Here is a 26,092-nt window from a genome sequence, read left to right on the forward strand (position 1 = left end):
GATCCCCCAAAAATATAAGTTAAAAATGCATTGATATACAGTACATTGTTAAAATATGGTGATTCAGTATGACATAATTTACACAAAATTATAGATTTTTTTGCTTTTTGTTTTGTGAAAAAGATTTAAAAAAAAAAAAAAAAAAAAAAACTACACGGAATGTAGAGGATACACAGGAACAAGGCTGAAGGATCAAACACATACACACACACACACACACACACATCATACAAACACTGAAATTTTTCTCTCGCCACAGACATAACAATCATGAGTGGCAATCACATTATTGATATTTCACATCTACAAGACAACTGATCAAAATGTCTAAATAATGTAGAAAGCAATATAAAATTCAGTCAGCTACTAGAAAACAAGTGGCTTGATTACACTTTCTGTGCAGCCTGTATTCATGTATTTATGTATTATAATTCTTTGTAATTTAGTGTTTTGAAGACATTTTATAAATTTTAGCCTGAGTAGAGTTTTGGGGGAAGATAAAGTCAAACCTACTACCGGTAAGTGTAACATTCACATTCATGCTCACAGTGTTAACACCCCGGGCAAGAAGAATGGAATTTACAAATATTCAGACTTGTATAGTGACAGATATTTAGACTAGACAAGGAAAATTTGTTTCTATAATAGTATATTTGTTATTTTGCTTTATTTAAAGCACTAATCAGTCATAACAGTACACAACGTGTACAAAGGTCATTATCAGTGGCATTATTACATGTTTATAAATCATCAAGGAATTTTTCCCCCCCAATTTAGTCTTGGCCAATTCCCAGCCCGCTCAGCATAACACACTTGGAGGAAAGCGCTATTGACCTTCTTCCGCATAAATGAGCTCACAGATGTCCACGATTGGCTAGTGTTGCTGTGATCTCTTGGACTCCCGGCCACTGATTGCTGTGGCATTGTCAGGATACGAACGGAATTTATTTATTATATGGTATATGGCAGGCATGTTCAGCTTTAAAAAAAAAAAAAGCTTCCAAAGGCTTTTCAGCACATTACAAATAGTTATAAGTACAGTCATAAAGCTTTATGAATACAGGCTTCACAGAAGGTGAAGGTAACACTTTCTGTAAGGGTCATATGTATAATGACCTATGTATACATTCATAACTTGTTATAATACATTCATTAGCAACACACATTTGTTATAATGAATTATAAAATGGCATTATTGTTTATAGTAATAGCTATAATGCATTAATATATTGCTCACAGAATGCATTATAAGCAGGGTTTATTAAACATTATGGGCAAATGGAAAACAAATGGAAATGTTTACATATGATATTTTTTTTCATTAGGACAGATTTTTATTATATTTATACTTCCTAATTTATTATGTTTATTATATTTGCAATATCACTGCATCATTGTGTAAAAGAGTTTAACTGATTAAAAAAGCTGCAGTTTTGTGTAAGTCACGTTTTTAGCTATGTATTTTTTCTGTATTTTTTTAAAGCTTATCATTTTAAAGCTTGGTAGTTTTTAAAGAAAAAATATCAGATGGTTATTGATATTGGCTGATACTCAGTATCAGTATCAGAATAGAAAAAAGTGGTTTGATGCCATCTCTTCTTATAGTGCATCAGGTTAACAATTCATAATGCATTCATAAAAGTTAGCAGTAAATTGTAAATGTAACATTGTGTATAATGCCTTATGAATGCATTATAACATGATATGAATGTGTTTATAGTTCATTATAAATATGACCTTCACAGAAAGTGTTAGTAATTACTCTTTCATGCATTGTTGTGATTCTTCGTTAAGTCACTTTAGAAAGTCACTAGGTTGAAAAGCAGGAAGACGTTAATGGCTGTAATAACCAGATGTGGTTGCAGAGTAATACAACCATAGTGCAATGTATAAATAAGAAATTTAGACCGATATTTGGTTATTAATTGATTAGCTTAGATCTCTTTGCATAACCCTTACTTTAAGTCATTTAATCACTCTTAAAGGGATAAAAATATATCATAATACTGTATTAAATCACACAGCTAAGCAGAAATCAACATGATTAAAGGGTAAAACATTATGTAGGTATTATTCTCCATTTCAGTAATACGGTGTAACTCTTCAATTATTCTGTTCAACATTGTGTTCAGAAGGTACAACAGGCAGGATATTAACATTAAAACTCATAAAATAAAATCAGTAAATAAAAAAATCAACACCTCAATTCTTTTTTTCTGTATTTTTTTTCTTACACAATTCCTTTCGTCTATAGAGGTAGAGCTACAAAATAAAAAAAAAATCAAAATATTAATTTTCCTGCTACAGGAAAATGGTAATTCCTTATACAAAAGAAAAGAAAAAAAAATTAACTGCCAAGAATGGAGGAGTGTTTTCTCTCCATGTGTGGTCATAAACCAGGTACAGCATTTTCAGTTGATCAACACAAGAATGAATTGCATATGAATTGCATAGTAGTAGGAATTATTATGTCAGCCAGTGTTCTTAAGAAGTAAGCAAACAATGAGTGAGCTTTATCATGTGAAACAAAATGAAGGTTTAAAATGGCATCCATGAAGGTGAGAGTCCAGATGTGGTACTCTGGAGTGGAATGTATCCAGGCAGGGAGGCGGACGGAAATGCCTTGAAAAAATTCCCTTGATCAGACGGCTTTCCATCCAAGTAGATTCGTCATTGTTTAGGTTTGTTATTGGCTAAATAGGCAGACAGAGGGAGGAGCTATAATTATGCCTCGGACCCTAGACTCCTCCAGAAGTAGTCACTGTCTTCATTGTCTGAACCGTAGTCTATTCTAATTTGAGGCACATTTAGTGGTATTCTCTCTGGACTGGAAAAAAAAATTAAATACACAAATTAATATGATTTTATTAGGATATTCAAGTCAATAAGTAACGCACTTTATAGCTTCCCATTACTCTTTTTTTATTTATTTATGTAAAAAAATCTACTGCCATAAACTGTGGCCTTGAACATTGAGGCCTATGCTGACTATTCTGGGCGTATCCATCACACCTACACAGAATCCTTTGCTCATCACCTACTAACCTCCGTCATTCAGCCTGGCTCAGACTATCCGGAAGCCCTCTGGTCATGCGTGACTCACTACCGCTAGACCCATGTGATAAGCACACCCCCACTCCTACACACACACCAAGACCCACACCAACAAATTTAAATTTACCATATTCAAATAGATCTTCCCCCACACATGGACACAGACATTCCACTCCTGTCTGACCGCAAACACCTTCCGACTCACCTTGACATTAGACTTTCCTCATAGTAGCGCCTTCTATTAGCACGACGTGTATCGGTCAAGGAATGACTTTTCTCCTGCAGGAGAAAAAAAAGTGGGTGGGGTTACAAAAACTCACACACACATGCACCATAGCGTGAACATGACACAGAGATGTACGTATTACTTCAGCAGATTAGACACAATGGAAACGAAGTAACACTGATCTCAAGCATGCACAAAGTTGCACATAAGCAACAAATATCAAATATAAAACCTTGCCAGTAGCTCATACATGCATATCACCTTGGAGCCATTTATATGTATATGCAAACACAAGCAAAATTCTGCTAAATTTTTCACCATCTCTTGAAAGTGTTCCACCACCATCCAAAAAACAAACAAAAAAAAACCACTGATCATTCAGTCTCTAAAGTGTACAGCAAAATCAGACCTACTCATATTGCCACACAACCAATACGTGAGAAATGTTTCAATTTTCAAAAGAAAAGGCATGCGACTGAAACAGCACATCAGTAATTCAAGAGAGAAGGGGGATCAAAACAAAGCAAATCTGAGATTTAGCTCATGGTGAGAAGATTATGATGATTATTGAAGATAAGAGACAAGATGTTAGTAACAGCATGCACTGAAATCACAAGAAGACACAGGAACATGTGAATGTTAACGAGGCTGTAGACTAGCTGAGAAGCTGTGCTTCTACTCACTCTCAGAGGCCTTATCCCCTAAAAAAGGCTCCTGCTCCATCATATCCATGGGGATTTTAATGCTGGGCACGTTCTCACCGAATGGGTAATCAGACTGCAGGAAGGGAAACGGTTTCACTGAGTACTTAGAGTAGGGAACATACCAGGGATGCCTTTAAAACACGGGAAGTAAGGAACAAAACACGATGGATCATGGTGGTATGGGAAAATAATCAGTGGAGTGGTGTGATACGTTTCAACATGTCCCAAAGTGTTTTGTTCCTTTTATATCACAGCAATTTTACTTATTATCACATTGTTTTAATTTATTACAGATTGACACATACTCTTTATCCAATTATACCACATTACATTTAATGTTGTGGAATGTCCAAAAAACAAGTTACTTCCTGTTATTACTTATGTTCTAGCAGCTTATAAATAGTCATTTCAAGAAAAAAATGCAGCTTGTTACTGAGAAACTGCAAAACGCAAAGGCTTCCGTCTTATGGACTTTCCAGACACTCAGAACATCTCCTTACATCTCCTTTACCATATCAATGATTAGAATTTTTTCTTTGATAAATAATTTCACGTTTTTAATCCCTTTATTTTTAGGGTTAGATTCTCTGGACCATCCGCCATTCAAGTCCCTCTGAATGAGTTGTTACTATAGAAACAATAACATATTAGAATGAGAGCATTAATATAAACCTGTGATTTAGCTTGCAGCTGGCACTTCTGTCAGAGATACTGTTATGGAAAATTAATCAACAGCTTCTGACCATTTGGATTTGAGAATTTAACAGCACTGTGGTATAAGGAGCAATATCATCTGGTGCTGAACAAATCAGGCATTACCAACTAGTTAACTTAACCCTCAATGATCCATTTTAACCCCTTTAACTTACATCTTATTATTCGGTTATTCATCTTAAAATACTATTCAGTAACTACAGTGAAATTAAAACCAAAAGATATGTAGTTACAAGACTGAGGAACGTAAGTTTGGGTGTTTAAGGGTCAATTTTAAAGTAGTATGAATAGCATACAATGCATATACACTTCAAAGTATGAAGAAACATATTGCAGATAATCGCTATTCATCTGAGGGACTGGGTAATCCACACAGAGAGAGAGAGAGTTGTGCTAAAAATCATTTCTGGTGCTTCTCTTCAAAGCTGTGATGAAAGTCACTGAATCAGGTGAGAGATAAATCTACTGACGAGCCATAGAGAATGCCTCTATGATACACTGTTCCTATATATAGGATAAGGAGAACACCTGAAAACTGAACTGCCTATTCTATTTAAACAGTGAATGATAACACAACCTACACATGTTAATGCCTTCGATGTACACTATGTAACAATACACAAAAATAATAATAATAATATTACCTCATCTGCGTCACTGTCTATGCTTTCTCTTGTCTTCTTCTTCTTTTTCTTCTCATCTTCCTTCTTCTTTTTGTCCTTCTCCGGTATAACATCATCAAGGAAGCTGAGGTCATGCTGAGAGAAGACGTAGTCCATAGCCTTCCTCACAGCCACCAAAGCTAGGATCTGGCCAATCACAGTGCACAAACAGACACGCATCATTGCTTTCAGTCCATACAGTCAACTCTAGAATTAATGGTTTAAAACATTGAAATAGTGTATTATTTTCTATTTTTTGCAGTACATTATTTCAAATGGTGCGTTATTTTGCTAAACACTAGCAAAGTATAACTGCACTGAGTCTCTTTCTGTAACTTTTATCAAATTTGGAGACACTTGTAGATGTGGCATCTTAGTCCACTCCACCATGCAGAACATTTTAAGCTCCTTGGTATGCTTAGGTTTGTGCACATGGACTTCCCTCTTCAATTCACACCACAGGTTTTCAAGATAGACACTAAGATGGCCACTGGATGGCCATCTGGATGTTATTATTATGCTACATTTGAGGCAAACTTGCAACTTGTAATCCCCCACCTATAACTGGTAAAAAACACTAGTCTTCTCAACTACCAGTTCCTTCCCCATTTACAGAGTGATGTCAAATCAACATGGCCACTCCCTCTGTGCACATAGTAAAGTCCTGCTTCTCTACCTTTATTTAGAGTATAGCAGTATTGGCTTTAGATCAATTAAAATGCATGCTTGGTTAAATATATAACATTGACAATAGTAATCGCTGTTTTGTAAAGGAGGTCAGCAACATTAGTTACCACTAAATAAGTGCAAGTAAAGAAGCTTATATTATATATATATTTATGAGCTTGTATTAAAGTAGCGTTTTACATTCTCTCACAGAGCAAACAAAATACACACTTTTGTGGAGGTGTCCATGGTTTTTTTTTCCACTTCTCACATTAAACATCTCGAGGTGGGAAATGATGTTATTACAACTTGCAAATTATCGCTTACAAGGCACCACGAATGCAGCATTATATGCGGATGTGGTTATTATCATGTTAAAAGAGCCGTCTAAGGCCAGATCTTCACGTCCTGGCAGAGGCAACAAGGTTTTGGGCTATAATGTCCTGGTACTTAGCAGAATTCATGATGCCCCTGAACCACTAGCTGCAAAACAGCTCTAAAGTGTCAATAATCCACAACCATATTTTACAGTCAGCATCAGGTGCGTTTCCTTGTAGGCAGTCCCCTTTTCTTGCCAAACATGTTTTTAATTCTTGTCTCAATTTAATTGCAGCTCCATTGATGTCTGTTCAAGAGCTACATTTTGTGGTATGGGCTTCCTTAGTACAACCCTTCCTAACAGGTTATTGTTATGTAGATAGTGTCTAATTGTGATTTTGAAACTTGACAAAGAATCAACTAAATTGTCCTATTCTGTAGCTGAGATCTTTGGGGTCTTCTTCACCATCCCCTGCTTGGTAATTAGATAGTATGCTCATATATCCAATTTCTAACAAATTGTTTCAGAGTTTTGATATTTTTTCTTAAGGACCTGACTGTGCTTAGTGGTATTTTTAGGTGCAGTTTCCACCAGAGAATCAGGTTCCACACCCAGTACACATCTAGCTAATCTTGTTTATCCTGCTGGCAACAACTGCGCAATATCTTCCACACTGACCAGGTACTGCTAGGCCAACTGCAAAGAGTCTAGTGATACAATCTTCAGTGACGTAGGAAGTCAGTGCAAATTTTTGACATAATTCACAAGTTACATTGCTTTACTACTACTAATATTTCTTTCAGTCATCTTTAAGAATAGAGATGGAAGGAGTTATAACAGAGCATAACTGACATTAAGCCTGTAAGCCTGCATACAGATTAGCTCTTGCAAATCTATCTGTTGCAAATTATAACTTTTTGGAAGAATTTTATGAAAATAAACTAATAAACTAAGAGTCACATTTCCAAAACACAGATGAGCCTCAGTCTACACTATTGCTGGAAGTGGTTCCTTCTCTAAATTCTTTTATAATACTACTTTTTTTATAATATACTACTTGGCATAAATTGCATGGAAAATCACTTCTAAAGTTTAGTTCCATTCTGAACCATGCAGTGGAAACTGTGAACCATGAACTCACCATGACAGGGAAGATGATGGCAGCCACGGTGGACTTAAGGATCCAAAGCAGAGCCAGACACAGCAGCTGGACGAAGGTGAAGAGGTGAACTTTGCGCAGTGGCACATGCCGCAGATAGATCAGGTCTGGCTGGTGCTTGGCAGGCATCAGAAGCAGCTTCAGGCGGTCCATGAACTGAATGAGCAACAAAATAAAGCATTAAGGGAAACTTTGTCATGACAGAAATTAGAAAAGTTAAGACATGGATGGTGGAAATCCCAGAAAGATAGACGGATGCATGACTGACTCACCTGTACTCCATTGAGTGAGGCCACACCCATATAGAGGAAGACTCCATAGAGGACAGGCATGGGGATGAACTGCAGAGAGGGACACAGTAATTTTTTTTACTATTCACACCCACACTTTAAGAGGACGTGATGATATAGTGGTTACAGCCTTGGGCTGCTGATTGGAAGGTTGTGAGTTCAGATCCTAGCACTGCAAAGTTGCCATTGTTGGGTCCTTGAGCATGATCCCTAATCTTCAATTGTATCCTGTCTCAATTATAAGTCACTGCAGCCAAATGAACAAATGAAACTGCATACTGAGTGAACCAAAAAAATCATAACCCTTCCCCAGACACCAAGTTCCTGCTTGTTTTAGGAGCCTTAGATGTTCAGTATTATCTTCAGTAAGTCACATACATCTCAACTGAGTTGAGACCAGGTAACAGACTTAAACCAGAAACATTCCAGTAATCTGATGCCTCACGGTTTCTTTAATTTATCAAGTGACACCAATCTGCCTTAAAATTTCTGTCTTAATGTGACACATATCTGATTTGTTCAAGACTATGTGGACACTTTCGTATGTGGTCCTCAGATCAGAATTCATGTGGCTTTTTCCAAATGTGCATGTGTATATTACTGTCATTGTCATCATCCGGTGTTGACAGCATGGCCAAAGGACAATGCAGACAGCAGAGACTATATTTGTTGGAAGGATACGAAAATTGGTGATTTACTTGATATTTGGGGAATCAGTTCAAGCAAAACTAGATCCTACTGAAAGAGAGTAGTGCAATAAAACAATTGCAACAATAGACACTTTGCTAGTTCCCTTATGCATGGCATAGAGCTGGAACCACATACAACTGGCCAAGAAATGAGAACTATCCAGTTTTGAGCCTCTGATTCAGAGGGACTACAATATGGATTTAAAAAAAGCTATATATGATTCACCCAAATTCCTCAAATTTAAGCCATTCTGCACCTAAACCATTTCAAATCCCATGTTCTGAACCCAAACAACAATAATTTAAAGCATCACTATCTGCATTCTAATTCCTCATCATGTACAATGTTTACAAATTTGTTTACAGCTCCTGTAAGAAAAGCTAGATTACCTTAAGAATGGGAGACATGAAGACAGAGAGTCCAGTTAGAAGAAACACGGTAACACCAGTTACCCTCTGCTCCCTGCAAAAGAATCATACAATCCAACTTAGTGCTCTTGCTAACATAAAAACACACTTCATTGCTATTCTAACAAAATCAAAAGTAAATAAGTAACTTTTTGATAGAGTATTTCTGATACATTAGCTTCTTAGGTTGTATTTTCTATAAACCTATTTGTTTGTGCAGCTTACAGCTGCATCAATACAGCCTCCCTGAAGTTTAACCAAATAAGCATGTCTCTCAAAACAAGTGTCCCACTGAGCTTAACTCCAGAGTGGAGCCGCAAACAAAATCACCCTGTTGTTATCTCTACATGTACTTTAACATTAAACTGATGGTAAACAACCACAGCCCACAGACAGCAGACACTGATTGTACAGTACATCCTGTATTCAATTTAAACTGAATTTTCAACCACAATATAAGCATCAACATCACCACAATGCAATCTGAAATAGAGTTACCACAGTTTAACTCACATGAATGTGCCATGAGAAGATTAAGTCGTTGAAACTTACCTGACCCCCAAAAATTTGGGTTGCTCCCCCGGTGCCGAGGTCTCCGTCTCCATCTTCAGACTGTCTATGTGGGCGATGGAGATGACGGTAGCAGCCACGTACCAAGGCAGACCCATGAAGGAGCACAGCGCGATCAATACACTCACCCAGAACAGGTCCAAATGGTAGCCTGCACCTTTCTACAGTAGAGAAACCATGGAAACTAGGTTACAAAGAGCCATATTGTGAGGCCTACTGCTTCTGAATGCCCTGCAAAATCATACACAAAGAGACTTAAAGACTTTCAGTCAACAGCTTGTGAGGACATTTGTGAAAAGAGATACTGGTGCAATAACAGGCTTCATTACAACAAAATTTACTTCAAGGCCTTTGTGGTAGTCCACACTCAAAACTGCACTCATGTAATCTGATTCACATCCTCCACACTCTTAAAAAAAGCAATAAAACCACTTCCTTAGCTTTGGTATTGCACAGAGAGCATAGTCACAAGGCAAGTATCATGTTACACTGCCTAAAGGTAAATGGATGGATTGTTTTTAGCCACTTCATAATCACTTCCTTGTTGGGCTTCTTAACATCTATTCTCACTGAGAGCAACAAAGAAGATGGTTTAAAACATAGACCTGCTGTAAATGGAGGAAAATAACTTTATGATTTTTAGATGTCATGTCATAAACAGATGTAATGTACAATGGAAACACATTACTTTGTTCTAAATTGAAAAGCAACAAATAAATGCCCCAATTTTCCATGCTCTCAACCAGCTCTGACTCACCTGCTTTGCTCAAAGGAAGCTATTTTTTTTTTTTACAAAGTCTTTATTCACTTACTAAAAATAAAACCAAAGCCAAATAAAAGCTCCACTATGTTCACAGGAGATAAACACAGCAGAACTGGCACAGAGTGCACTCCTAGCTATGCTGGAGATCTTTCCTGGGTTCCTGGGGTGCTCAAAGTGAGCATGCTAATCCATCTCTCAGCATGCCCTACCTTCAGCTTATGCTCCTTCCGGTTGACGATGACGGCTGTGATCTGTTGGTCCATGAATAGCAGAATGGTGACCAGCAGGGCAGGAAGGGCCGATGCCAGGTAAACCCACCAAGGGTTGCCTCCAAACGGTGGCACAAACCAGCCGCGATGTGGGCTTGTTGGCTGAGGAACGAGAAAGAGGTTGGGAAGATCAGAGAGGAAATCATGTCTAATAATAAAATCAAGGATATTTTTTTCATTCCATCCAGCTGTATAAATTTATCACCTGGTAGAGATTACCACTACCAGACCCAACTACATAGGTAACCGATGTTTTTTCTTTAAAACTGCTGCACATCCAGGTGTAGGGTTGCAGAGGGCACAAATTCTCACTGCTTTGTGTATTCTCACTGTTTTTATTTATTTTCACTTGAATCAGTGAATAACAGCCCATCCACCCCAGTATTAAATCTTGTAAGAGAAGATCTCTTCAGCATTAATTAGGCATCATGTGCTGCTACCACACCACAGCTCTAAAATCCATGAGATAAACAAAATGAAGACGAAGACAGCTGACTAGGAATATATAACAATAACTGGGTATTTAATAACAGAATATTAAAAACATTAGCTATTTTTGCCCTGCCATTGGACTGGTTTATAGCATAGCACCTCCCTAATCACTATAATTTTTTTTCAATGTAAAATTATTTCCTGGTTTGTTTCCTTGCCATTTATATGATTTCAAATTACCTCTGTGTAAAAAAGTCTTTCTGCAGTTATTTTTAGATTTAAAAAATTACTGTTCAAAATAGTAGAAAACGTGATGTAAGATTCTGTCCATATGGACCATCTCTACATCCATTGCCATTCAGTGCTCAATTCTGATTGGTCAGAAGGTGTCGATTAATTTTCTACAACAGCAGCTCTGACAGTACTGCCAGCAGTAAGGTAAATCACAGGTTTATATTAATGTGTTGTAATACATTTCTATAGTAGCAAGTGACAAAGGGACTTTTAAATACTTCAGAGGTAAAGCTGTTTCTTTAAATTTTAGTCCACATTACAACACCCCCACCTTGATTTTCCTATAACATCCCATCAGTTTCAATGGGTGTTGGGTGGTAGAAGGGTGTAGAAATGTTGGAATTCATTGTAGGTGGTGTATAACTGAGGAAAAGACTCACCTTAAATTCGGTTGGCACAATTAGCTTTGGTGTGTCGACTCCTACAAAAGCATCAACACAGCAGAAAATCAGGATGGCCAAGATGATGGCGAAGTCACTGATGAGTTTCCTCACCTGGGAAAAAAAAATGAAAACATCTTCAGCAATCTAGCTAACCCTTGCTCAAGCTATAATGATTCAACTTGTTCCTAAAATTTATTTCCAACTTGTTGCCTCATTTTATCTAAAGTGCATCAGAACCATAAAAAAACATGTTCATGCTAAATATATATTCAGATCATTTTACACTGAGAGTAATAACATGAAACAGAAGTGTTAAAAGACTTGGTTTTTAATATATAACAAAAAGATCATTTGAGTCACCTCTATTAGCCTACAGTATTTGTAGTCATCTACCATTAGGAAGATCCTTAGGCATGCTATATGTCTGTTTTCATAAGTATTGCTTATAGGGTACAATTGTATTCCTATAAAGCCACAAGAAATATGCTGGGTCACCAATGCATTCATTGTTAAATTGGAAACAGAGCATCAGGGTTGTTCCACAGGTTGAGGAAGGAAAGAGAAAGAGAGTTGCTTACCATGGTAGGGAAAAAGGGACTGAACTTGAACTTTTTCAGACACATAGAGCAGGTGTAGGTGCCAAAAAACAGGATGAAGGACATGAGGGTGATGTCGGGCACATAGTCGCAGGCTTTTCCCACCAACTCTCCACCATACTTCAGGCATTCCTTCTTTGTCAGAGAGGACCAGGTAGCATTTAAGGGCTTTTAGAAAGAAAAGAGATGCTTTAGTTACGTGTGGTTTTCTTAGACTACAAAAATCCACAGTAGCAAACTCCTTTATTCTGTGTTGGAGTTTATGGCATCAGTTCCAATTAGCTTTAAATGGAAGGCTGTTACTTACTGTGTGCTTTGATCTGGCTTTAAACCATTTATATCATCTTTAAACCATGTGGTAATATCACTTAATTCTAATACTAAAGGCATTCTGATTTCATACCCATAGGAACCCATTTTAACCCCCAGTCAACAATGAATGATTTCAACAATGAGATTTCAAAATGATTGAAGGGACTGAGTTTGGTCATTATGTTTCAGTGACCTCTGACTGAGTGCACAGGCTCAAAGAACCCATTGTGACCATTTTCAGCATTATTACTAAGACATAATGTGACTGTGTTAGTTAATTATGGCTAAGGGGGGGAGGATGATGAATCAAATTTCAATTGAATCTGGGGCAATATTGAAAAAGTGGTGTGTGATTTCAGTCAGATAAAAAGGTTGTGGTTGTGGATTAGGCTTCCTCAAAGAAGTATAGATTGTTCAAACTATCAAAAGGAAGCCGGCAATCTGTTAGTTCCTTAGGAATACTCCATGCATAGGAAACATGTATAATGTGTCCAACATGTACAACTCCATGCAATGATATTTTGAAATTTGGCAACTTACTAGATCCGTGTAGTTGTAGAACCACATAGAGGTCTCTTCTAGTGAAACTGCGAACACGTCTGAGCTGTTTACTGAAAGAAATAAAACAAAAAAATACAGATAAATCACTGAACCTTACATAAGAACATGCAATACCAAACTAGAGGATTTTAAATGGATGACATTTTTTGGTATTGTCAGGCTGCAAAATATACTGTTTGTTAGTCACTATTGGCTTTAGTGTTACTTGTATTGCAAAAATCTGCAACATACAGATCACAAAGTTAAATTATGTGTTTTTTGAGTATTTTTATCAATCTCAGGAGTTCCAGTAAAATTTTTCTTTAGGTGTTTAGACATGAACATGGCATTGGAATAATTGAGACCATTTATTTTAGTCAAATTAACGCAGGCCAATATTTACCCATCACACATTACAGTTCACCAGTTGGTTTTAATATTTAGCAAGGCATACCACACATGCAATGAGTGCCAATTTAATTGTAATATATCAACCGTCACTTTCTTCAGCTGGTGATGAGCAACACAGCACATCTGCGCCATTGTATGGTGCACCCTGGGAAATGCTTGCCACCCCTCCCCCAATGTTAATCTTTTATTAGTAGCCTCAGCTAATTTCCACCGAGTTGTTGTTTCTCCCAGTGCACTTGCAGTGTGCTTAGGGGGAGGGCGGATAGAACCCCTTGGAGGAAGGTAGTAGGTGGCGGATGAGTATGCTAACCTCCTGGCGACCCACCCATGCGGGAGAGAGATTAACCCTGCCACCTCCGATCTGCATGGCCTGCCTATCACAACAAACACATGCATCAGCTGTTGTATATGAAGCAGGGATGACTGTTCACAGTACAGTGAATAGGGACGTCATGCTGATGTACTCTGGTACAGTGAATACATTCAAGTTTTAATATATCAACTGTACAATAGATGGATAAAAGCTTTCTACACTACCTTAAAATGGCTAGTCATGCTATGTAGTGCCCCTCTGTGTTTTAAAATATATTTTCAGATTTCAAGGTTTTCCCCAGAAAACTCTGTTACTAATCATCAGTCATCCAAAAAGTGCAGCATGTAGTAACTGGTGCTACTTTGGGGATTCCTATTTCTTGATAAGAAATTAGCTTTTGAAGTTATCACACTTTGCAATAGGGATCCAAAAGAGTTGATTAAACATTAATGCTGGAATTAATCATTCACACACCATATGGATAACAGAAAAGCTCAAATTATTGAAATTAATCTGAAAGTCACTGAGCCATTTGCAATAATCACACTGCAAATGATTTACACAATCCTATCACTCTTATTTCTCTAAAAGCATAATCACAAATGCATAGTGCAATCTTATATAACAAAAGTATATTTGACATATACTATATATCCTGTAGTTTGGATATCTAGAGTATACAGTAATAGGCCACTTGTGGCCAAGGGTAACAAAAAGGCCAGTTTATGCTAAATCAGATTTGCTTCCAGGAGCTATTACTGTAATTACTGTAATATGCATCAGTGCATAAGTGCAGACAAAAATGGAACAGACATTTCAGCTGTTTCTCAGCCCCATCACTTCTTGCCTCTGGTGTAAACTGAATGTAGAAAGTCAGATCACAATTACAAAGACAGAAAAATCTTTTCAAACACTCACTGGAGCCTATTAACCTACTAATTGAGGTTTTAACTCCACAATTCATACATGGATTATTCATTTTGTCATGAATCTCCAGCAAACATGACTGTTATGATCTATAACAGTCTCGTCTGGTTCCTTCCATCTTCAACTCACACATCTGCTTAAGAAACCCATGCTCAACTTGCCGAATGTTGCTACCTATAGAGCTGTTTCCTTCCTTCCATTTCTATCCAAGACCCTGGAACATGCAGCCCTCAGACACTTCATACTTTCAACTAACTGGCCTCCTGAATGCCCATCAGTCTGATTACAAGGCCATGCATTCTACGGAAGCAGCTTTCCTTAAAGTCATTTACACAGAACTCCATATCTTCTTTCTTCACATTCCTTGATTTGTCTGCAGCCTTTGCCACTGTGAATCGCTAGATTGTCATTTCCTTTCATGCTGAATTTGGGATTGGGAGCTACACTCTGATCTAGTTCTCATCATACCTAGTGAATTGATCCTACCACATACAATATATGGGTAAAAGTACGTGGACACCTGACCATCACACCCATAAGTGGGCCTTAAGAGCTTCCCTCTGCTGAACCTGGCAGCCACCAGATTCTGCAGATTTCTTCTTCATAATGTCTTCCACTCAGAATGCCCCTGTGCTTCAATTGTTTTCTCTTCATACATTACATACGGTAAAATGTTAACTTTCCCTCCACTTAGATCACTCTGGCACTTGTACAAGCTAGCGCAAACTAGCATTTGATTTTTGTCTATCTTGTTTGTATCGCTGTCGCTGTTATATGAATAAGTAATATATGAATTCATGTCGTCATAAGTAATGTTTTCATCACCACAGGACATGACAATGTGACATGACATAACATGACGACACCGCAGCATCGCAGCATGACGACGCCGTAATATGGTGGCATGGCGTGACATGACAAGACAACATAAATGACATAAAATGATAACGTTACATGCTCCAAAATGTCAAGTCATATTGACGTGACCTGATGTGACATGACATGGCCTAAATATCTAACCCCAGATTTTCATTAATGTGGGATCTAGAAGTAGTATTCCCTACCTATAGTGGGTGCCATGCACATGCATTCATACTGCGTGACATGGTCGACTTTGTAGTCAGAGTTGATGGGATAGTGGTGGGCCAGCTTCAGCATCTTCTTGAAGGCGTCGTAGATGAAGATGAAGCTGATCAGCGAGGAAAAGCCCTCTTCTGTGAAGCGCGTGAAGTATTGCACCAGGAAACTGGCGTCTGTGGCCACCAACACCATGAGGAGGAAGGCTGACCATAGGCCAATCCACAACCGGAACTCCAGGTAATTAAACTCGTTATCTCTGCAACATCAGATTGTTTTAGAACAGTAAACAGTATTGTTTATGTGACTTAAATAAGAATTACACATCGGGACTATAACAACGCCTTATTTAATACAGTGTTTAATACAAGCTCATAAGTAAAGGTAAAATACATGATGTATGTTCATATATTCCAAAATTCCCTTTAACCACCTTTAATCACGTTTAACCAGCTAACATCACATTGTGCCTACTAAGCCACTCTAAATTTCACTCTACAATGAAGAGGTCAAAAAAATACAGATGTATACATTTGAATGTCAGTGTATAAAATAAACCAAAAAATTTGAAACATTCACAATATTTAGCTGTAAAAATCACAAGGACATTACAAGATGTGTGTGTTTTTTTTTTTTATGAACAGACATAAATATATGTTTTTCTAGCTTTAAGGTAAACAACACCTTCGCAAATATTACGCTTTAGACTTAACATGCACCACATTTCTGTTATATGTTATATGGCTTGAATTTGCATAATATATATTACATTAAGTAGTGTCCATGATGACACTATAGTCTATATTATATTTTAATAAAACAAAAAAGCTTCTATGAGCAGGTGTGTCCTAATTTTTGACTGGTAGTGTACAGTGTATATATGGAGTAACTGTCCTGCTGTGTGTATACAATAGAGGATAAAAACCTGCTGAAGTTGAAGAGCAGTCTCTCAAACACAAGTACTGGCCCTGTACTGCTGAGGATGGTGAGGGGCTGCCCAGCTAAGAGGCAGAAAACAGCTCCAGACACAGCTGTGCCCAGAAAACTCTCCAGCACACCCTGCACAGACCCAGTGAGGTGAAGGTTACACATGCAAAGCCATGCAGCAGAGGATAGGCTAATTTCCCTTGCACACCAGCTCACCCTGACCCAGTAAGGAATGCTGTTGCATGTAGGTATGTGTGTGCTAGTCAGTGTTAGAAAAAAGGCAACAGTGACACTAATGAAGATCTTTCTGTCCTGACATGGGGTCATCATGTGCGGTGCGTTATGTGTGGTGTTATCTGGTGTGTAGTGTGTGTGGTCCAGAGAGTGATGAAGGCAAGCTTCATTGTTACGTTTATCAGCAGTGAACGTCCTTGGTGGAGGTCTCTTATAGTTAAGCAGTCAATAGATCGTTTCACTTTGCAAATTATTGCGAGTTTATATTGTATATGAAGTTAAATTGAATGTTTAATAAATTATTACCCATAATCTGAATCCATAATCTGGCTTGAATTTGTATAATACATATTACATTATAGTGTTTTAATTTATACTGTTACACTCCATGACGACACTACAGTCTTTATTGTAGGAATAACGAAGTATCATTAAAAGTAGTACAAAATGCTAAAAGTAGTATAATGTGTTTTACCTGCATGTTTTCCGTGGCATCTCCCAGCAGACCTCCAAACGTGATTGCATTGGTAACTGTTCCCAAATAGATGAACAGGATGGCAGACAGCGACTGGATGTTCAGTGCATCATAGAAATCACTGGCAAAGAACGGGGCTTTCCTTTTAATGTCAAGTATAAGGCCTCCACAAAAACTGAATAAAAAGAATACAAAAGAGTTAGATTTCAATTCACAGGTTTATATGCTGCAGTTGGCAGTTTTAACAAAATTCTTAAAATGCATAGTGTTGTCACAGAGAAAGTGGACGTGGTACACTAGTAACCAATTGCTCAGTGATCTACAAAATATAAACACAAGAACATATTCAGAGTTGGGTTGTGCAATTAGTGAGGACTTAATACTGAAAATTGCATACATCACTTTAAGGACCCCCAGATATACCTACTTAACTACATACAGTGGAGTATGTCGAAAGAGCGGTTGTGTCTCATTAACGTATGACTCTGACCTAAACTAAACTGAACTAAAGACTTTTTATGTGATATCAACTCAATACTTTTGTCCTTTAAATACTCTTAAAAAAATAACAGATTGTCATTCAAGGCTAATATTAAATACAAAAAATGTGGCACTATTAAGTGAATATTTATTGTCCACAAAACATTGTTTTTCATCGGAGGAGACAGCATCTTACAACATCAGCCACATCATCAGTATTATCCAAGTGAAACCATTTCAACTCAGCTCTTTTGATATGTGTATGAGAAATCAGCCTGGAGTCTTCCTGTTCTTCAGATCTCTTAACCTCAAAAGACGCTGGCACTTTACAATGGTTGTTTCCTTTTCACCTGCTATTTTTAGAACTGCTGACCTGAGGGGAACATAGTAGAAAAGAGAGGAACATTTCAAAAACTAGAGGCACTTAATCACTCACCGCCCTGTCTTTTTCAGCTCTTCACCGATGGCGTGTCCTCCACCACCGTGGCCTCCATCGTGAGGCGTGTCTCCATTCATCTGTGCGTTGTCCCCTCCGGCGTACATGTTCTTCCTGGAAAACAGACACAAGCAGACAGGAGACGCTGAATAGGACCGTCAGTATAAAGTGTCCCCACTTAGCCAGTGCTTTAAGGCCACTTTCACATCTATTAGTCTGTTTGCTGAGTCCTAACCAGAGCCAAATGGATACTTTTGATTCTTTTTTAATTCTTTTTGATTCAAACCATGCTAAACCAAAATATGCAAAGATTAAATCGAAATCTAGTGCGTTTACCTCCTCTGTGCAGTTCTTTTGGGCAAGTGAGAACACCAAAATAACCCTTCCACGAGCATCTGAGAGTGAGGTGCTCTCAGTCCGATTCCAACTGAACGGTTTGATAGCAGTGACAAAGTGATACAAATCTCCATCAACTGGAGGAAGTGAACCAAACATACTGTGCCAAAGCACCGAGCCGTAGCTCTAAAGAAATGCCACATGTTCTGGATATTTGGAATGAGCAGTGACTAAACATAAATAAATACAGCTGAATGCAATACAGAACACATTTTAAAGGAGTAATTTATATAATCTAATTTTTTTTTAATAAAATTATTTATTTAGTGCTGGTTCTGTGTTCAATTTTTGTTCTTTTTAGATGCTTTTAGCAAAGGTTTTTTTTTTAAAAAAAACCTTTTTCATTCTCCTAATTTCTGAGCAACAAATTAATGAATTTTGCTGTGATTGAACTCGGCAAAAAGTGTGAAAGTGCCCTAAGACTAGGCAAATACTAAAGAACGAAATAATTTTATACTAATTTCCACAGGCCATATTAGTTTCCATGGTATGAATGTGTTGGGTGAAGGTGATTTGATGAGAAACTATGTATATGTCATATTCTTGCAAATCAGCACACTTCCAAACATAAACAGCCCACTGAACAATGCTACAACTAATGTTCATGTTTATAGCGTCTTCTATTAATAAGCTCTAAGCTACCTGAAATCCTTTAAAATAAATTACTAGCAGGTCAAGGCATCAGCTTGCAGTCACCTGTCCTGCACAAATGTGGCATTTAGTTAACTGCTGTCATGCTCCTCTTCCCCTTTGACCGAATGCTTCTGGCTGCTCTGTATGAAAGTCACTATCTCCACAGCAACTAGGATATGAATTATCAGCCTCTTTAGTGATAAACACATGCAGCTTAAAAGCAAAGCCTACAAACTTATCACAGTTTTACTCCTACTCTTTTTTGCTGATTATGAAAAAGGAGCAAGAAATCTAATTAAAACATAATGTGTAAAAATTGCAGATGACATGCCAATCTTAAAACCTTTTGTCTGAAGATGGGAGGGACTTTGGAGGTTCTATCCTGATGGCAGGGTCCCATTCGCCAGGAGGGAGGACGATGACCTCATCCAAGAACTCGTCGATGCCAGCAAGCAGATCTTGTCTGTCCTTGGCTTTGTACGCAATATCATGGAAGACCTTCACAGTGAACATGTTGGTCAGTATCTAAAGGCTTCATATCAAAATGAAGCAAAATAAATACAGGGTATAAGCTGAACATTTCTTATTTCTCATACCTCATCAGACATAAGCGTGGCAATGGCTCGACCAATTTCATGATACGACTTGGCTTTGCCTTTGGGGCCGAGAAGAATAAAAAGGAACCTGCATGGAAAAATTCACCTTACTATAATATACTGTACATCTCAGAATAATTTGAAATGGTTGTTGAAGTGAAACTATTTGACACTTTCATAAATAAATAAATAAGTATTTGCTTAGAACATGGAGGCCCACTATGCTCATGGTGACCTGCAAAGTTTTATTAACTCTAATCATTACGCAGCCAATCAAATTCTTCATGACCTCACACTTGAGCTTAATCAAGGTCTGTCTCCATGAGAAGCCAAGGGTTTTAGATAATGAAATATTTGGTGATCTCAGATTTGTGAAGTATGGTTTAGGTCATACCTGGTTGGAACTGGCACTTCTGTTAGTGCTCCCAGCATGACGGCCTGCTGTAGCCTCACAAAGGCCACAAAGGGTGCATCCAGGAAGTCCACTTCTCCAACTAGCACGTTGGAGGCTTCAGCATCCCTGGGCAACTTCTTCATAAACTTGTTCTTCAGCTGAATGGACAGACATGGTGGCAATTTAATGAACCCAGCAAATATAGAAAAACAAGATTTCCCAATGTCTTGAACAAAGAGTGTGCTCTGTTGTTCTACATGCCAAAGCAAGACATTAATGGTGGTAGATGTGTTCCAGGGAAAGGCAACAAGTGTCCATTTGTCCAAATGAGGCTGCTGTTCAGTAAGTGCCTTCTCTTAGTCCTGCATACCATTTCTTTTTTCCCACAAAAACCATTGGTAACGTCTACAATGAAGCGAAATGATGCTATTCTTACAATGTCATGCTCCCACTACTGCTGACATACTGAAGGACAACTTCAAAGCTCACTTCTTTTGCTGACACAAAGCCTTTGAACTGGTGCCAAATCTTAAAATTTACAGGCTAAAGATAATTAGCACCCCACAACCCCTACCGTGTCCACCCCCGTAACACAAAGTGCTGTTAGACAACTTATCTTTCATCATTGGCTCCAAGGTCATCGCTGCTCTCGACATTTTTGTGAGCTGTTAATTTAGCACTACAACGGCGTAACCTTTCAAACCTTTCTCTAACACTTTCTCTACGTTTACAGTGAACCTCAAAAGATATGAATGTAACCCTTTAGTTGATTATTGTCTAAGGATAAAAATCTAGTAATGCTATTGTAATAAAACTTGATTTGGCTTTCTTGCAACATTAAGACATATAAATCTAGTGCAAGACTACATTAATACTCTGCCATAAATGTCAGATTGAGCTGATATGTCTACTGCTGTGTTACTCATTGACAGGAGAACACTTTAGTGGAAAAACTTCACCCTAATGCACAGAACAACTTTATGTCTCTCTAAGAAAGTTGTTATCTGCTATTGTACCAAGGGGCAGCGGAAGTGTGGCAACAGTAGGGCAACATAATATACAGGACAGTCAGATTTACTGTTGACTTTATTTCCCAAAGCCAAAGCACATACTTTGTGCTTATAGAGTGTGTTCAACACTTAAGGGGTTGTAACCCATGACAGTAAATTAGCTGAAGAGCATTAAAACTGCAGATACTGTGCCAAGATAACAGACTTATATAGCTCTGTAATGGAAGTGTACATAGTATACATATTTATTTAGAAATAGTGCTAACCAGGCTGACAATATGATTCAATTCATAAAATAAAGCATGTATGCAGCAAAGAAAAAAAAATATGCAGATCTCACACAGGCCATAGCCACATCTGCAGGAAATACTTTTCCAACACTATAATGGTGACATCAGGGTGCTTTGGAAAGCTTCCACATTTTAGAGAGTTTTTAGGGAGCAAAACTGCATAAGCACCATATCACCATCACTCCAAGTGCAACTCTGTCTAAGTTGCACTTGGACAACTATTACATAAAACAGAGAGCCACTATTCTTCCTTATTTGATAAACGATGACCATAGTGACGCAAGTGCACTATGCGTCTACAGAAGGAAAAAGGGAGAAACAACGTTGAAAAGCTAAGCCGTGAGTGAATTTTTAAAAGTAACCAAATGCTTGTTTGCTGTGAAAATGAATAGATATGCACAGTCTGACTAAACAAGCATTTATTATTATGCACCGTATAATAAATTATTAGTTACTAATAAACAGTGGCAAAATGAATAAAATGAATATAAGCGAGTGAGTACTGGCTGCATTCACTGTCTAACTCATTGGTGCCAATGGTAATATCATTCATTAATATAATTTTTGTCAAGATGGATTTGCACCAATAAATGGTTTATGACTCACTATCAGCAGAAAAACAGAAACATTGCTCTGACTAATTATTTAACCAGATGTTTATATTGATAGTGCACAGTGGTGAGAGGTACCTTTAAACATTCTCAGGATCCTTATATGATTAAAGTTTTGCACTCACAGTATCTTTATATGAATAAAGTTTTGTACTAAATAGCAATTATTTTACAAGTAAGTACAAATGTTCCAGTGATTTGGTAATTCAGTAATTCAAAATGCACAAATATCCTCTAGGAAAATTTAGCTACCATTTTCTGCTACACTAATGGTAATAAAAATGTAAAGATTTTCATAAATATACATATAGTTCCTTACAAAACGTGTCAAAGAACTGACTAAATCTCAATTCTAAGCCAGAAAATCATAATTTCTTTTTAATAAAGGATTTTGATTAAAAAGAAATTTAATGCACCCCCCCCCCCCCCCCCCCCCCATCTATTATTTGTATGTACACCTGTGAACAACACTCTCTGAAATACTGCTAATAATTGAGATGAAGATACTCTGCCAGACAAAAGGTTCCAAATTTGGACTTACTATAAATTAAGGCTTAATGTTGTGTTCCTAATCAGAGTTATCAAGATCTACCTCTTTGCAAATTAGATCTAGACCGTGTCCAGTTAAAAATAAATTCACAAACCTTTCTAGGTTCAATTAACTATCATGTATTTTCCCGCTTGAAGGTTATCCTACATGTTAAAAATGAGTTGTGTAAAACTTTTTGACTGGTAGGTTACATTAAATTGGGAAAAATTTAAGACAAATTTTACCACTGTATTGTTATATATTCAAAGGGTTTCCTGTGTCAGTAGCATAACTATTGCTGATTGGTAGACAGAGCATGCAGGTTAAGCCAGTTTACGAATGCTTATGCGAATGGAGCTGTCATAAAATTGGCAACAATCACCACTTAAAACCAGCACTGATCTAAGCACTAAACTATCCCACACTCGTCAGGTGACAGGAAAATTCTTCAGAACTTTTTTCCCCCCAGTTCTACCACTGCTAAATTTTTAATGTGTGTTGTTCCACATCAGAGAATCTTAAACTGATATTCCCCCGGCAAGCAGCCGAGTATTTCCTGTTAAGATTGCAGGCAAGTTTGCTCTTAGCTTCTGGGACAATGTTTTTTGTTTATCACTTTCTCTATGACCTATTTTCCTAGTGACTAGAGAGCCAATGAACAATGCCTGGTTAAAAGGAAGTGACATATTATACTGTCAGTCTAAAGTTTTTAAACACCTGAAGTTTCTTAACTCTTTATCCAATGGTGATGTTGAATGTTTGCTTCTGATTGGTCAGAAAATGTTGATTAATTTTCTATAACAGCAGCTCAGACAATAGTTCCAGCTGCAAGGTTTCTATTAAGGCACACATTCATTCTAATACATTATTGTTTCTATAGAAACAAATTACACACATATATCTTTCACACAAACAGATTTAACATGTAACTGTTGATGTGGAGCTTTCTGTGAGGTTTATTTAGCAGTTTTGGAAGGAGTACTGTATCAGTGCTTTGTAACAGTCAGAGGTAAAGCAGTTTAACTTTAAGATAGGAGAAATCCTTCAGGATGGAGGATGGCTTTACGGTTTCTAGACAACATGAGAGAGAACGACGGTTTATAGCTGCTATAACGTAAGTGATAACAGGAACTAAGTTGTTTGGATTTTGTACCTTGTTAGATTAGGTGTTCAAAAACTTTTGTTTGGCAGTTTAAAGTGGAGAAAGATGGACAAATGGGATAGATCAAGTCCAGACTGCAATGAGAAGATGTACTTTGGACTCACCAATTACTATCAAGGTGGCTTAAAGTGTTGTATAAAGCCGTTCCACAGCCTACTTGCCCATGAACATCATTCATCATAAAAGCAATTTTAAATATTAATTTAATCATGAAAACATGTGGGAAGGAGAATATTTGGAAATAGACATACCTGATCCTTTTCTGGTTTATCAGAGATATCATTCATGCTGCTTGACTTCAGGTTTCGATGTGCAGTGGCGGGACTACCTGAGAAAAATGATCAGCCCTGATATGGTTAGCTCAGTAATCTCAGCTCGCAAATCAATGAGAATTGGCAGCAAATCAATGAGAAAGAGAGTTCAGCACAAACAGAGACAGTGACCCCTTCCACTCTGCATGCATAGCTGAAGAGAAGACCAGAAAGCAAATCCCAAGCTGGAGAGCGAAGGCATGCCATGTCTGTCATGGACATCCAAATGAAATGAAATAGAGAACACCTCATAAGCTGGACCATGCAACTCCAAAGGGCCAAACAGCCTCCTTTAAAGCTAAATACAGATGTGCAACTTAAAAAGCATAACTTTACTTAGTAAGGACACACTGCTCCACACTATTTTCTCAAAACAGGAAACTTCTCACCATACATTGGACTTCAGGTTATTTTAAGATTTAAGTTAATGTTTTGAATATTGGGAATACTTACTGGTGAGATGGACTGTACTGCAGATTAACCATTAAGCTATATGAACCCAAGACTAGTCTGCTATACTGAGGGAACAAAAGAATCAGCAAAAAAAAAAAAACACACACAGTAATCCTGACACCATGGTGGGAATATTTACACAGTTAACAATGACTAATAATAAAAAATATATAAATAAAAAACACAACAATGGCATGAGTGTCAGTTTGATGCAGACTATACAAAACCTGGCCTGACAGATCATTTAAAAAAAAAAATAGCAGGAAAAAAAACATTCGATACAAGGGCAGATCTTTGTACTTTAATTTCCCAATCCAGTACTACTGATAAACACTGATCGAAATCTATGTTCATAATAAGATGGGCGATGGAAAATTCTTTTACTGAATGACTGGGCTGAAGATCAAAGACCAAACTGCAATATAACCTCCTGTTATACAACAGACTATTGGAGGAGATAATTATGATATCAACAGACAACAAAGCCTCATTTTATGACAACTTGGCAGGAAACTTTAACGCCACAAGAACAATGGGGTTGAGTGGCTGGATGCAAATGGCACAAACGCAAATCAGGATGGCCAAACTTTAGTAGACAAACAGATGAGTTATTAAACACTCACACCACTCCACAGTGTAATAAAGCAAGCATGCAAAGGTAAAGACTCTACATGACATGTAGTCTAATGGAGGATCCTAGAGCAGTCACTAGACTTACTAAGCCATCCTGTGTTCAGACTTCCCGATGCTCTCAGATCTTCCTCGGAGGCATGAGCTGTTAGACAAGGCACTGAGCTCTCAAATGAACTACGAGCTTTTAGCAGCAGGGAACAGGGAAAAAGAATTGAAGCAAAGTGAAGAAAGGCATTGAGGAAAGCCGAAGCAGTGGTGTTAAGCGTAAGTTTTGGTGAAAGAATGTGACAAAGTGGAGATGCATTTTGTGAGATGCCTGAGTAACTTGTTTACTGGGTTAATCATCATTTGAGCTTTCAATACTTACTCTTTTAAAGGTTCAAAAAGTGTTTGGGGCAATATTACACATTGCACAAAAAATGTTTTTAGTCTCCAATATACAAGCAAGTAAAAGATTAAAGGGGAAGAAAACAACATGTGTCTTAGGAAGGTGCTCTGCCACCACAAGCCAACAGAACAGCGTCATTGTTCCTTGGTGGGTTGAGATCTGGTGCCTGTGAAGGCCATAGCATATGATTTACATCATTTTCATATTGATCAAACCTTACAGTGGCCTGTGGATGGAGTCAGGGTCATCCTGGAAGAGATCCCTCACATCATCATAGGCATAGGCTAAAGTTGATTAGTCAGAAGAACTTTGTATGGATTTGCAGTTACACTTCCCTTTAAGGGGGAACGTGGACC

General features: G+C 37.7%; 1 protein-coding gene across 3 annotated transcripts in view; it reads right to left on the reverse strand.

Moving 5' to 3' along the window:
• Nucleotides 1-1,530: 1,530 nt before the first annotated feature.
• slc4a4a (solute carrier family 4 member 4a) overlaps nt 1,531-26,092 on the reverse strand; it is a 58,190-nt gene continuing 33,628 nt past the window's right edge. For all 3 annotated transcript variants that reach the window (XM_026931460.3, XM_026931461.3, XM_026931462.3), the window contains 20 exons: nt 24,203-24,279; nt 20,350-20,507; nt 19,956-20,043; nt 19,703-19,857; nt 18,331-18,444; nt 17,415-17,589; nt 16,704-16,837; nt 15,766-16,037; nt 13,051-13,121; nt 12,181-12,366; nt 11,600-11,713; nt 10,434-10,595; nt 9,444-9,622; nt 8,874-8,946; nt 7,777-7,845; nt 7,487-7,660; nt 5,343-5,507; nt 3,964-4,057; nt 3,260-3,333; nt 1,531-2,827 (listed from right to left, as the gene is read on the reverse strand). In XM_026931460.3, the coding sequence (XP_026787261.1) occupies nt 3,296-3,333; nt 3,964-4,057; nt 5,343-5,507; nt 7,487-7,660; nt 7,777-7,845; nt 8,874-8,946; nt 9,444-9,622; nt 10,434-10,595; nt 11,600-11,713; nt 12,181-12,366; nt 13,051-13,121; nt 15,766-16,037; nt 16,704-16,837; nt 17,415-17,589; nt 18,331-18,444; nt 19,703-19,857; nt 19,956-20,043; nt 20,350-20,507; nt 24,203-24,279 (2,498 nt within the window). In that variant the 3' untranslated portion in view covers nt 1,531-2,827; nt 3,260-3,295. The remainder of the gene's footprint in view (nt 2,828-3,259; nt 3,334-3,963; nt 4,058-5,342; nt 5,508-7,486; nt 7,661-7,776; nt 7,846-8,873; nt 8,947-9,443; nt 9,623-10,433; nt 10,596-11,599; nt 11,714-12,180; nt 12,367-13,050; nt 13,122-15,765; nt 16,038-16,703; nt 16,838-17,414; nt 17,590-18,330; nt 18,445-19,702; nt 19,858-19,955; nt 20,044-20,349; nt 20,508-24,202; nt 24,280-26,092) is intronic.

This window comes from Pangasianodon hypophthalmus, chromosome 24 (assembly GCF_027358585.1).
Source record: "Pangasianodon hypophthalmus isolate fPanHyp1 chromosome 24, fPanHyp1.pri, whole genome shotgun sequence".
Classification (NCBI taxonomy): Eukaryota; Metazoa; Chordata; class Actinopteri; order Siluriformes; family Pangasiidae; genus Pangasianodon; species Pangasianodon hypophthalmus.